Consider the following 14745-nt stretch of genomic DNA (forward strand, 5'->3'; position numbering starts at 1 on the left):
GCGACAAAGTCATACGTGGCTACTAGTGGTGTGCCGCCGCGAACACGAACTGCTCACCATAACCTCCCCCCCCCTCCCTTTCCTACCGTCCAGCAGTATGTTTGACATAGGGTGTATTATGTTTGACATAGGGTGTATTATGTTTGACATAGGGTGTATTATGTTCGACATATGATGTATTATGTTTGACATAGGGTGTATTATGTTTGACATAGGGTGTATTATGTTCGACATAGGATGTATTATGTTTGACATAGGATGTATTTTGTTTGACATAGGGTGTATTATGTTTGACATAGGGTGTATTATGTTTGACATAGGATGTATTATGTTTGACATAGGGTGTATTATGTTTCACATAGGATGTATTATGTTTGACATAGGATGTATTATGTTTGACATAGGATGTATTATGTTTGACATAGGATGTATTATGTTTGACATAGGATGTATTATGTTCGACATATGATGTATTATGTTTGACATGACAAGGAACATGATACAAGTCTTTGAACTTTTAATCTTTGCACAAATAAACTAATATTAATTTAGATGAGCTAAAAATGACTGCTTAGTATGCATATTAGCTAAACCTTTTTTAAGTTATATAATCGATCAGAAGGAAAAAAAAAAAAAGCTAACATATTGTGGATGTCCAAACATAATATATTAAACCAGTAATAACTGTAACGCGTGTTCATCACAATTTTCAACTTTGCTAGACAACGATTTTTGAAGCTTGTCGTCACCTGAATGTGAGATCATTAACAGATGAAGGGAAAGTAGAAGACCTCACACACAACATCCTTGGACTCTGAGCATAAGTGGAACAACAACGGAATAGGGCCATAAACGGTGGTATATATTTTTTTTGGTCAAGGCGATCATCAAGTGCTAGACAATACGATGGGAAATTGTGGGGCTGGAATATTTGTTGTATTCTCGTCGAGCTTACTTTGCAGTAACTTGTTGAAACCTTGAGACCTTGACGCGTACATTTCGTAACACATATTCAGAAGTCTTCACTTTGTAAGTATTATATTATGTTTGGAAGTTTTCTATCCAAATTCTTCCTTTATCCGGAAGCTTTATACCATATTCGGAAGTATTCTAATGTGCTAGGAAGTATTTTAATCTGCTAGGAAGTCTTCTAATCAGCTAGGAAGTATTCTAATCTGCTAGGAAGCATTCTAATCTGCTAGGAAGTATTCTAATCTGCTAGGAAGTATTCTAATCTGCTAGGAAGTATTCTAATCTGCTAGGAAGTATTCTAATCTGCTAAGAAGGATTCTAACATATTCGGAATATTCGATCCTATTTGAAAGTATTGTGCCATATTCGAAAGTAGATAAACATCTAGATGAGATAAAGGTGCAATTCAGGAATCATTTTACAAGCGTGATTGGAAGCTAGACGCCTTCAGAAGTTCGTTCAGTTCTTTTTTGGTAACATTATATTAATACCCAACAGACACATGACATATAGAATTATATATTATAGAACCTTTGATTTTGTTTCAAAAACAAATATTATCACGAGTAAACAAAAACAACAACAACAAAAGAGAAAAACGAAATAGATTAAATGTATGGCAAGCCGAATAAAAAAATAAAATAAATAACTTCTAGAGAAATCCCACAAACATACATTCAGAGGGTGAACTCAGAAAACGCCTATTATATTTCGATATTATTATTCGATATTATTACAGTTAACGCCAAGTTTCTGAAAAAGAAAGTCTACGCCAGGGGAAAAAATGGATGGAAAAAAAGGGAGATAATTACAGGGCATCATGTGAGGTCACAGGAGGAAATAGGTTTTTAGGAAGCAGAGGCTATAACGAGGCTGAGGCTTTACATTGTCACACAGTATACACTGAGTCAAGTTGATGGGAGGGCAATAGAAGAGGCAATAGTTCAATGGGCAAACCTCTTCAGAGAAGACGCTACGGAAGAGTATTGTGCAATTATAAACAATGATATTCAAATAAGGACTCTGCATCAACGTAAATATCCCTTTGTTTTGGAATATAACTTTCAGGCATACAGTTTGTAAGAAGCTCACATGATTTCATCTTTTAGCTAAGCTGTTTGTCCCCCCCCCCCATTACGCCCCATTCATTTTACAAAATAGAAGTGTTTTTTTTATGACTTAAATTCAAAGATTGCTTCTGAGCGGCTTGACATAACTTTGGAGATAGTTCGTTCTTTTGTGGTCTGAAGATGAAATATCGACATCAAGTTTTCTCCCTTGTCATTATCATACTAAGAGGTATAAACTTAAAAACAATTAACATAAAAAAAGGTGTTTTTATTACAAAGCTTGTTTCAACTTCAGTGGCGTACCTAGGAGGGGGGATGGGGGGTGTCCAAATTTGAAAATCCAATGAGCCCCAACCTGAGAGGGTACCCCAGATGATTTTCGTGAATTTGTTTTACATTAAATATTATGCCTTTATCTCATGTCATGATGTCGAACGGCAAAATGTAGGTGCCCATAAAGAGGTTAAGCCCATCGGCCACAAAATCCCTATCTCACTTTGTCTGTCTGTCTGGTAAAAAGTTTGAAGTTTTCTTTCCCATTTCCCATTCTCGGATAAAATTAAAACTTTGCACTATCATTCATTAAACCTGACACGACATAAATCACTAAAAAAAAACAACTAATTAGTTAATTAATTACTGGTGATTAATTATTTTGATTGATATCGAAATAAGGCAAAACAAATGCTACTTAATGAGAGATGTGGCTACTGGCTATATTGTTAGTCTCAGTACTAAAATGTAAAATGTTCAAATGAAAAGGAAGGGTAACTCTTACCTTCAAATAGAAAACACTCATTCCAATGCGGGTTAAGGTTCTTTTTCTTGACTTTGGTTAAAAGTTTGTGTTTTTTATCCGGCAGAAGCATGATTTTCACGTAGGGGTCGCTGGTACCCGTTACGTCTTTGGCGGGTAAATCTTTGGCCTTGATAATCCTCAGTGTCAAGGTCAATGACTGGAAGTCGTATATAAGTCCGAGCTGAAGGCTGCCCAGCTTGTAGTCGACCCCTTCCACGTACGGTCCCTGGGCGCCTCGCTCCACCACCTCCGCCTCATCCATGAGCATGCTGGCGATAGATTTGACATTTTTCCACACGCTGGACTCCCCTTCTCCCTTGTCCTCCTCCGACGCTGATCGACTCTGACTGTTAAGGCTGGCGCCCTGAGGACAAAAAACAAATTTACTGTCAGAATAGAAATCTCATCACTGAAATATCAAGAAGAGAAATCTCATCACCGAAATATCAAGAAGAGAAATCTCATCACTGAAATATCAAGAAGAGAAATCTCATCACTGAAATATCAAGAATAGAAATCTCATCACCGAAATATCAAGAAGAGAAATCTCATCACTGAAATATCAAGAATAGAAATCTCATCACCGAAATATCAAGAAGAGAAATCTCATCACTGAAATATCAAGAAGAGAAATCTCATCACTGAAATATCAAGAAGAGAAATCTCATCACTGAAATATCAAGAATAGAAATCTCATCACTGAAATATCAAGAAGAGAAATCTCATCACCGAAATATCAAGAATAGAAATCTCTTCACTGAAATATCAAGAAGAGAGAAACAGAAATACAAGTCAGGCAGATAGAATTATTACAAAGCTTATGTCAAGTCTGCCTGTCTGTCTGTCTAGCAGAAAGCTTGAACATGTTATTTCTCTCACACCCTTTCTCGGTTCACGTTGAAACTTTGCACAATTACTCATCAGCATAGACAGACATGAATCAACCCGGAAAAAAATAGTCAATTACTGGTAATTAATTATTTTGATTGATACCAATAGGAGAAATTAATCCTTCAGTATCCACATCTATGGTTAACTATGTCGGGTTTTGTCCCCTTAAATAATTGTACTCTTTATTTCTCCCACACTTTAAAACAATTATTTATTGTACCTAACAGAGCATAAATCGCTTACAAAATTAACCAATTAATCAATTCATTTCTGGTAATTAATTATTGTATGTGATATCGAATAAGGGAAATAATTGTCGAGAGCTGTTGTTGTAACTGCGGAGTTCATCCCCTTGGATACGTTGTTTTTTTTTTAAAGATTTTTTTATATGTTGCTTATTTTATTTCATTTTCAAGGATATGGTGGTTACTGTAACAGTCTTGATGACAGACATGTAGGTGTGTGAATACTGTCAGACCTTAATTACATGTAAGGTGGGGGGTACTGTTAGTGACTGACTGGCTGGACTAATAGAGCTGTTGACAGCTTGGTTAAAGCGCTTGGTTGTTTAAGCATGGTGGAAGATCAAACAAGAGCAAAAGGCCTTCATAGCCCACTTCAAAGTCGGTTATCGTCCAAAAGGCGCGTCCTTTGGGCAATTCAGAGAGAATTATGACCCAGGATGCCGCCCACTGCAGAGAGGATGACGAGACAGTAGACCACATTCTCGCCTCTTGTATGATAAGGGAAGATCCAATGATAGAGAACTGTTACATGCTTTGGTTCAGGTTACTCCTTGCACGGGGCCGGGCGCCCTATAGAGATACGTACGTTAAGGGCTAATTATTAACGATGATTACAAAGAAACGACACAACTTTTCATTGAAAGTAAATCATATTGTAACCACAAATATCAGTAGCTATAATATATTGAGTAGCGGAGTTTATTTGGTCCTTAGAACTTTTTTTATATATTTTTTTTTTTTTTTGAGTGAACTTTTTGATCTTGAGGAAATCTAATCAATTACATGAGTAGCCGTCTGAGAGGAAAGGTTATAGGATTGAGAACGGAGGGGGAGATATATTGTGAACTAGGAGTGGGGATGAAGAAGGTGGCGTGTGAGGGCTAGAGGAGCTGAGCTTGAGCTAAGAAGCTGACATAAAAATGGCTTAAAACACCAGGAAAAACATGTCCTTGCGTTGCGCGGCTGATTTAGGTCGCAATGATTGCAGCTTACCGATAACTGTCAAGAGAAAGAGAGAGAAAAAAAAGAGAGAGAGAGAGAGAGAGAGAGAGATGGAAGAAATTAAGAGAATGTTAAAGAAGAGTGGGAGAAGGAGAAAGAGAGGAGGTTTAAAAGAGAAAGATAAGAGAGAATGATAAATGGAGAGATAGAAGATAACAGATAGAGAGAAAGTGAAAATAGAAAGAATAGAAAGAGAAAGAGAACAGGAGAAAACAGGATAAGGAAAGAGAAGAATGGAAAGAGAAATCAAGAAAGAGAGAGAGAACAAGAAGAAGGAGAGCGACAAATAAAAAAAAGAGAGTGAGGAAAGAAAAGTAAAAATAGAAAGAAGAGTGGAAGAAAAATATAGCTGAACGTGTGAAAGAGAGAGAGAGAGAGAGAGAGAGAGAGAAAGAATCAGAGAGAAAGAGACAGAGAGAAAGAGACAGAGAGAAAGAGAGATGAAGGGGGAAGGTGTAAAGAAAATAACTTCAAGAGAGAATTTAAAAAGAAAAGCTTTTTAAAAAAAAAGACGAATGACAAAAAAAACAACAACTAGAATGACGTAGTTGTCCAAGAATTGTTTCAAGGTCATCAAACAGTCTCGTCTGCTGAATGTCATTTTGTCTCTATCGTATTCTCTGTTATCTCCCATTGAGTCCATTTATTTCCTTTTTACCTTTAGTTCGTTTGACCAAGAGGCACCCAGCAGCCAAACTCCACACACCATGGTTTGACATACACGTTCTATATACATCTATATACGTTCTATATACATCTATGATCTATCTATATACATCTTCAGCGCCACCATTTTCAGTGTCACACACGCCTTTAGACTCAATCTCGACATAATCACAACAGACGGGTCCAGTAGTCGACAGCTTCCACAACCATTGCTTCAGGCAACATACAACTCATAAAAGAAGTACAACTATTGACAGACATGACCAAACACATTTCTATTATTAGATTAACAACCAGTTGTAATCGTCACGTATCTATCTATCTATCTATCTATCTATCTATCTATCTATCTATCTATCTATCTATCTATCTATATATATATATATATATATATATATATATATATATATATATATATATATATATATATATATAATTCTCTTCGTGGCCCAACCATGCGGGACACCACGATGAAAAAGTCATGGAAAGATAACTCTTTTATTTTTGCAAGTCGGACTAGAGTTACCCCACGTAACTTTCGCGGTGACAGAGAGAGAGGCTCAGAAAAAAAAAAGAGAAGGGGGGGGGGCGTTTTCTACGCCACGGGTCGGCTCGTAGCATTGTATTTGTTTACACGGAGGTCTAGGTCTAAAGCTTTCATGGATTCAATAATAACTCGGTAACAATGCAGACTAGACAGAGAAATAACGTTCACAAGTTTGAATAAGATAGGGCATTCATATTCTTTGTTTTTTTTATTAATATTATTAGATAGCTTATTATCTTATCTTATAAAATATAACCGTTCTTTCAAAAGAGATAATAACCACATCTTACGGGCATCCATGTGTCATGCATGTCAAATGGAGACTTACGTCTTGCTAAGTCATTGGTTTTCTTGGCTGATTCAGGCAACCCATTTCAAGCTCGAATGGCGCTATAGTAAATTCTAAAGTAATTTAAATTATAACTTTTCCACGGCTATTTAATTCTAAAGTAATTTAAATTATAACTTTTCCACAGCTATTATGTCCTTAATAGCTTAGCTTGGAAAAAAAAAGATTCTTATCTTGAAAAACTATGAAAATAACATCTATTAGTATGAAAACCTATTAAAATGTCAATTGACCTTTTCAGACTTTGACTTTGAAAAGTAGATAATTATTTGTTTCCATATTGATCTCTAGGGATTTCCAAAAATAAAACAAACCTGCAAGGCCAGCACTGTTGTGGAGCGTGTGTGCGGTTTTCTGATGCAACCAGAAATAGAGCTATGGATAGCTCTACGACTGTGTACCAACAAGCCAATTGCTTTAACATGAATACTTTCACTAAGTCAAGTCCAAGTACATTTGAAATAACAAGGGAAAGAGCACCTAAAGGATGTCATCAAATTCCCAGTACAAAATGTAGGTCGTTACAAAGCTTCTGAACGTGGCCTGCAAGACTTCTACAAATAAACGAGACCAATCGATACAGAAGGCCTGAACACTGACCTACAACATCACAACCTGTGGGCATTTTAGACCAATAGCTCGTTGACACGTCACAGGTCATGTGACCCCGATCCAGAATGCTTTCGTTCTTCCAGGAAGTCAAAACATTGGTACAAGGGGGAAATAATTTCAAGACATTCTCCTTTGTTTGAAAACACTCAGCGGGATTCAGCGATTGGTGGATACAAGTCACGCGCCTCATCACCAAGATGGCGCTTTAGCAAAATAATAACTTAAACCACAGGAAGGGACCGAAGTCGTACTAAAATATATTTCGGTTGACCCCCCTCCCCACCCCAAACTGTACCTAGATCTAAATTTAGAATAAGAAGTGGCGGAAAGGCCGAAGGGTCACTGGTTGGGCAAGTGCGGACGAGACTTTGTACATCAACTCCTACATCTATCATCTGCTTCTATAGGAGACCAGGGAACGAGTTGAAAGTTGTTTTTTTTCTTTCAATTTCGTCGAGACAAAACTCAGACAAGCCATTTAAGCAGCATCGGCTCTTTCGTCTGAGTTTGAGGGAGTAAACGCAAAACCTGCGAGCCATGATTTCTCTTAATTAAATTAGACTAAAAAAAAAGGGGGGGGGGAGGGTAAGAGAAAAAAAAAGTTTGGGGTTAGCACTTCATTACAAAGAAAACTGTATTATAAATAATAATTATGAAAAATGTACACAAATGATTAAATAATTTAAAATGCGTTAATTTAAGAGCGCTTTAAAAAGGGGGAAAATAGTGTAAATACAGTTTGAGAGCAAAACCAAATGTTAGTCCGAACTAAAAACCCATTAAAATACTTTAAAAAAAAAGATAACAACCTCCTTTATGCAGGATATAGATCATCACTCTCGCTATGAATGTTGGATTAAAAACAATGGCACATTTTTACCCCACCCCTATTTATCCTTTCCCCCCCCCCCCCCCTTATATATACTATACTATTTAAGGTGATCAGACGTCCCTTTAGCGTGACAGTCTTGCTTTAAACTTTAAACCGTCTTCCCCAGGATGGCTGCCTGGTCGTGCGGTTTGCCCGCTGGACTGTCGTTCAGATTTATCGATGGTCCCGGGTTCAAACCCTGCCCGCTCCCATCCCCCGTCGTCCTGCTGGAGGTTTGGACTAGGAAGTAAACTATCGTCAACTCTGAAGGAACATCCGAAACATGTCAAACATTTTTACAAACTAACATTAGGATGTTTTCTTTCGACTTTTTGGCGTGTCGTTCCGCATGTTTCTCGCTGATTTCGCAATTTGTTTTTCGTGCATGCAGTATTCCTTCGCTTTTGCTTTCTGTTCACAGTTCAAGTCGATGACAGGGTACGAATGTTCTGAGACAAAATGAACATCATGGCGACGTGAAGGGAGAGTTCCCGTTTAGAAAGAGAGCAAGAAAAATGAACAATCGCATTAGAGTTAGAATGGGTGATCAGAGTTTTCTGTCGCACATGTGGATAAAACCAAACATCTAAATGTAGAATTTTCAGTTGGAAACACATAGTAAGCTTCCATTAAGGGGCTTCTCCGACCTTTAAATAGCCTACTTATTTTAGTAATCGATTCGCTGCCGCTAAAGATACTTTTGCCTATCGTACAGTCTTCCATAATAACAGTTTTCAATGGCCTACGGCCTACACTATGAAATTACTTTAAAATGAATGACCCAAAATACGGATGTGCAAGAACCAAATGTGAAGCAAGCATTACTAAAGGTTTGGACCCAATACAATGAACAAAGTCATGAAGCTAGTTAGTGATGCCCAGTTTTTGACAGTGTTCACGGCTGCTTCGAATCCACAATAAATGTAAATGATGTCCTCTGCTGATACAATTCTTTGTGCCACCCTCCGCGGGAAATCTTTAATAATTTAGAAAAACCAAATTCGTCGATTTAGAATACAGCGGAATGGACCTCATTCACCAATCGTAAAAAAACAACACTTAGCCACGCGATTCTCTATCTCTTCTATATAAATTACGATCTAATTTTTAATACACAATGGCTATCACGTGACAGTTTTTTCCCCGTTGTTTTATCAATATTATCACGTGACTAAATGTTGTCTGTTTACGATTGGTGAATGCTGTCCATTTCGGGCTATGGAAAAACCAGGTGGATAGCTCTTCGCTGGAAAGACTATTTATATTATACCCTGCTTTGAAATCCTATTTCTTTTCACTAGAGAATAGCCCCACCATTATTACAAGCTTCTTGGAAAACCCGCGTGCTGACTTGTGTTCGCATTTTGTACACAATATTGCGTGTATATTCCATGTTCTCTTGGAAAAAGTTTCAGAAAGCTTGCGATTATTGAAATTATTGTGTGTATAGACCTACACTGTGTGTATCTAGACTCTGATGTATTGTAATAAAGTCTAAGCTGTTGAAAGCCCGTTCCTTGTAGGTCCTAAGATCGACATGTGTTCCGCTTTCACTACCCAAATATTTGGTCACCTTATTATCCCTTATAATACATCAGCTATAATGTGACAGACATGGTGACAGTTGGAGAGACTCTCCCAGAACCTGGACGTCTGGAGAAAGCTGGTTGGTGGCCTATGCCCCAGATGGGACCACAGGCAGAGATGGGATGAGATGATAATACTCCAATGATAAGCCTCTAGATTCTAGATCTACGAGCGCTAAATATTCCTGAACATTAATTTGTTATTAGACTCGTGGGCCATTCGAAAAGGCGATAGTCCTTTCAAAACCGATGTTGGTTCTAAATCTACTCCTAGTTCTCTAGCCAAAATTATTTTATTTTCTTTAACAAAATTATAACGGTCAAACTAGTTTTTCCAGTGTGGCCAACGAGCTAGTAATTCTTTTCTCAGCGATATACATCGTTAAATTTGTGGGGAAAATCGTTAGAGCCATTTTTGAGATCCGTGTCCATCCACCCTCCACCCTCCATGAATTTGTCAAAAGAGCGTCGAATGAAAAGAAAGAAAATGATAGACTTTACGTTGTATTCAACAAGCAGAGACTCTCGGTTAGTCAAGAAACACAAATTACTAGAAGGTTGACAGAAACATTGGTTTCAATTTGCACGCGTCCCTTCTTCCTATCACTCCAAATGATATGTTCTTGCTAGAGGAAGGAGGGATGGAGGGAGCGGGGCGTAGGGGCGTTAAGGGCGCCGTGTCAATGTTCACTTCTAGATGCTTGAACTGCCCCCTTGATTTGTTCCCACCATGGTGGTGGTTTACATACACGGCCGAGTGCGATATCACTCACTTTTGATTGGACGCTGCAGAACACGTGCACACATAGCTTCACGTGAGAAATGATTTCACGTGATTGGGGGGGTGGGCGTGACAAGTGTGTATCGATGTGCTGTGGACAAACTCCTTCCACCACCGCCCCACTTTTCATTCTCTCTTTGTTACATATTGTCTTTCTATTATTTTTTTTTTGGAAAGTGTGTTGCCGCTTCAATCCCCCCACTTACCCCCCCCATACTTTTAAAACTGTGAATCTTCACCCCCCCCCCCTCTTTTTTTGCTTTTCACCCGTTGGTGATCGATAGTGTTCAAATGGCAGCTCACGAGAGCGCCTTCCAATCGATCTCTACCTCTGCTATTAGCTGATATGCGTACTCACACACACACGCGCGCGAGCACACACACACGCCATTACTCACGCAATACATACAAACTTACACACGATATTTCACGTCGCTCACACTCGCCATGCAAGTATTTCTTCAAATGCTGGGATCTCCCTGGGAAGAAAGGGAGATAAGAACAAATTTTAAATGTTTACGCATGAATGCTTAGAGAGACGAATTGTTTTTTTTATTCCCTTCCTTTCTCTTATTTGCTCAGATATCTTTCTCCTCTTGGAACTGGACAGATATAGATGTGCATGTGTTGGTTCATTTAGATTTACGTCACAGATTTCTACATCAGAATCTAGATTTCTTTGAAGGGAAGATTTGTCGCATGTCTATGTTAATAGAAGAAGCACGCAGCCAAGCGTTAGTTCTATTTCGTTCCGTCTCTCTCTCTCACAACTCTCATTTAGTTGTAACTGAAGTATTTTATCAGGTCGTTGACATTTGGTTGTTTGTTGTTTGTAGATTTTGTGTTTGAGTTTTGAGTTTTGGCACATTGGCACAATTTAGGCCATGTCGTGCCCGTAATCCTTCAAGGATTACTCTCCTTTACAAGAGCTAAATTTCATGCAGTTAAATCATTAAAAACAAGGTCTTTTCACAGTTAAAATAGTAAAGGTAGTACAAATTTAATAAATGTAGATTTTGTCGGTGGATAAGTTCTACAACGTATTAGTGGATAAAGTATATGGCTTGTTAGTGGATAATTGATATTACTTTGGATGAAGTGCTTAAAGTATAATAGAAATGAAACAAGTTAGTCAAAGAATCTAAGAAACTGTTTTGATACTTTTGTAATCGAAGTGCGGGAGTTCGCGAAAAAACCATTTGTACTAATTTTTCGATTCGCAAAAATGGCCGGAGTACTTATTTAAAAAAAAATGTTTCAGTCTAAAAATAACCAACCAAATAATACTTCGTTCTTTCTTTGTAAGCCCTCACTATTGAAAACACTTTCTAGAGATACGTAATGAAATGATAACGACTAGTCTACCAATACCATGGCTTTATTCGACAAAATTAGACTACAGTAAACAGTGAATGAAACCAGCACGTCTCGCATAACACTGATGCAGTACTATACATACACACACACACACACACACACACTGGGCATGAAACACGCACTGGGCATGACCTTCTGACACGCTGGACATGAAACACACACACACTGGGCATGACTCGCTGGACGCACGCAGAAAATCAACTCAGTTACACTACAAGATGATTGTATGTTTCCTTTCTCACCCCCCCCCCCCCCCTTTCAGAAACAACAACAACAAAATAGATGCTTAAATGCGCATGTTTGTGAGTACAAAGTTATAAAAACAAAATGAAATGGATTTAAGACCACAGTCCTCCTTCTCTCCCCCCCCCCCCAACCCACAAACAAAAAAAAAGAAACCAAAACATTTTACCGTTAACCAAAATTGCAAAATTGGTGGAAAGAACACTGTCGGAATGGGAAAGATGACATTGTGTATTGGTCTGTGTGTATTGGTCTATGTGTATTGGTCTGGGTGTATTGGTCTATGTGTATTGTTCTATGTGTATTGTTCTATGTTTGTGTGGTGAATGAACGTTCAACGTCATCCAAATAAAAGTCACCTATATATCTTTGCATTTTTTCCTCTCATTATCTTATTATTTTAATTATAATTACTATTTAATTAGGGTACCCACGTAAGAGCTCAGAGCTACAATGACGCATTATGAAAAGCTCGAGTTCAGCTAAATAGGCGCTGTGGCTGAGTTGTTAAGCGCTCGGCTTCTGAACCGAGGATACCGGGGTTTAAATACTGATGAAGACTGGTATTTTTAATTTCGGGATCTTGAGGGCGCCTCTGAGTCCAGCCACCTCCAATGGGTACCTGACATTTGTTGGGGAAAAGTAAAGGGGGTTGGTCGTTATGCTGGCCAAATGACACTCTCGTAAGCCGTGATCCACAAACACAGATGACCTTTACATCATCTACCCTTTGATCGCAAGGTCTCAAAAGGGAGCCTTTTACTGAGTCACCTAAGATGTAAAGGGTCAAGATTATGTCTTTCTGTATGTCGCCTAGTCCTCGAAAACCTAATATGTGGCTTTTGTTTGCAATGGTATGGAGGTTTCCTGTGTTATCATTTGGACCTTTGTGCAGGCTTCTGTGTGGTTTGTAGCGAAATAGCCTATCATAATTCGCTTGAAATTTCGTACATTTACTTCCTAAGGCTAGGCACTTACTAAGACACTGTTTTGCCAGATTTGCAGCCTGACCACCGCAATTCACGCGAAAACCGCAAGCTTTCTATCAAACCTTTGTATTTTACGACATTTAGAGGGTATTTCCCCAAAAGGCCACATTCTACAAATAAAGTGTTATAGCCCTTTCGTTTCGCTACATTGTAAAGGGGTCAAATAAACGATGACAATTACGATGTATAATAGGATGAATGGATACAAAAAAAAAGAACAGTATAACTAACCAAAGGTGCTTATGTACGAAACCAAAAGCTAAAAAGTGTATGTTGAAAGGTTAGTTATTAGTAGGATGTTTATAAAGATAAAGGTTGTTATATCAAGCCGGGGGGTGCGGGCGAATAAGTATAAGTGATACTAGAATTCATGGGCCCAAAGCATGTGTGCGTGTATATGTCGGGGGCGCGTTATAAGGTGGGTTATTCTAAATCAAGTCAAAAGTCTATGTCGGAGAAATTATGGTGCGCAGGTTAAAACAAACAAAATTGGGGTTCTAGAGAGAGAGAGAGAGAGAGAGAGAGAGAGAGAGATAGAGAATAATTCATGAGCTACAAAGTATGTTTGGGGGATCGTTGAAGTGTGGCCTGTGTATTGAAATTTCAATAAAAAGATAAGGAGACGATGTTTTCCGGCCATAATCAACAATATAAAGTCTGGGAACAAATCAACGGGCATAGCCGGTGTGCAATGCTAATACAACATATTACTATATTAATAAATAAAGCCGATGTGCATGGACTTTATGTTTTACCTATGTATCGAGAACTCTTCTTTACTAAGTACTTCCAAATGCGAGGTTAGCGTCATGCTCTAATACAATGATTTTACTGTTATGAAAATATATTCATTTATTGGCCTCCTTCAGTCGTAGAACGACTATGGTTCATCTCGAACACTTTTCCATGTGACCGTGGAGCTCTATTTTGGAGAGACATTCCCGTCCACATATATTGCAGGTCAAGGTGGCTTTTGCTTTGCCAGCAATGATTCGTATTGCACGCTTTTCTTCAAGAGCTAAGCCCCATGGTTTTTCAAAAGTTTTTTTGGTCACCGTCTCTTTTTAACTAGTGCGGTCTAGGGCTATGTCTTCCCAATGGTCAGTACCAATGTTCACTGCTTTTAATCCCGTAACGGGGGTGAGGGCGACCAGTTTTTCTTGAGCCAGACGAAAATAGAAATGATTTTCGGGATGTGATTGTCCTCCATCCGGCGAACAAGTCCAAACCAGCGCAGGCCGCATTGCCTGAGGACTGTAATCATGCTGGGAAGGCCCGTTCGCGAAAGGATCTGTAAATATTGCACACTCTCTCTTGCCATATGATTTTCAAGATCCTTCGAAGGCAGCGCTAGTGGAATGAGTTTAGTTTTCTCTCTTTGCTTTGCGAGGGTAGTCCACGACTTACTGTCGTATAGTAGCGTACTCAAAGCGCATGCCTTGTAGACCTCCATTTTGGTCGCTGTGGTGAGTTTCTGGTTTTCCCAAACTCTTAGTCGGAGTCTAGCGAAGGTCGATGCGGCCTTCCGTATGCGTTTTTGATCTTCTCTTCTAGAAACAGGTCATTTTAAATTGTAGATCCAAGATAACAGAGTTCATTTTCGGCATCTAGCTTGTTATCGTCAATCAGAATGGAGGGTAGTATCGTAGCAGGTAGCCAGGTGATCCCTTAATCATGGTTTCCTTTGTGTATTTATTACACAATTATAATTAAGGTAGATATTTTTTTCCACGACAAGTAACATT

At 38.5% G+C, this 14745-nt stretch overlaps 1 protein-coding gene across 7 annotated transcripts in view; it reads right to left on the reverse strand.

Moving 5' to 3' along the window:
• LOC106078264 (synaptotagmin-7-like) overlaps positions 1–14745 on the reverse strand; it is a 465097-nt gene that overhangs the window by 38466 nt on the left and 411886 nt on the right. For all 7 annotated transcript variants that reach the window (XM_056033680.1, XM_056033679.1, XM_056033683.1 and 4 more), the window contains one exon: positions 2821–3205. In XM_056033680.1, coding sequence (XP_055889655.1) covers positions 2821–3205 — 385 coding nt within the window. The remainder of the gene's footprint in view (positions 1–2820; positions 3206–14745) is intronic.

Source organism: Biomphalaria glabrata, chromosome 6 (genome assembly GCF_947242115.1).
Source record: "Biomphalaria glabrata chromosome 6, xgBioGlab47.1, whole genome shotgun sequence".
Classification (NCBI taxonomy): domain Eukaryota; kingdom Metazoa; phylum Mollusca; class Gastropoda; family Planorbidae; genus Biomphalaria; species Biomphalaria glabrata.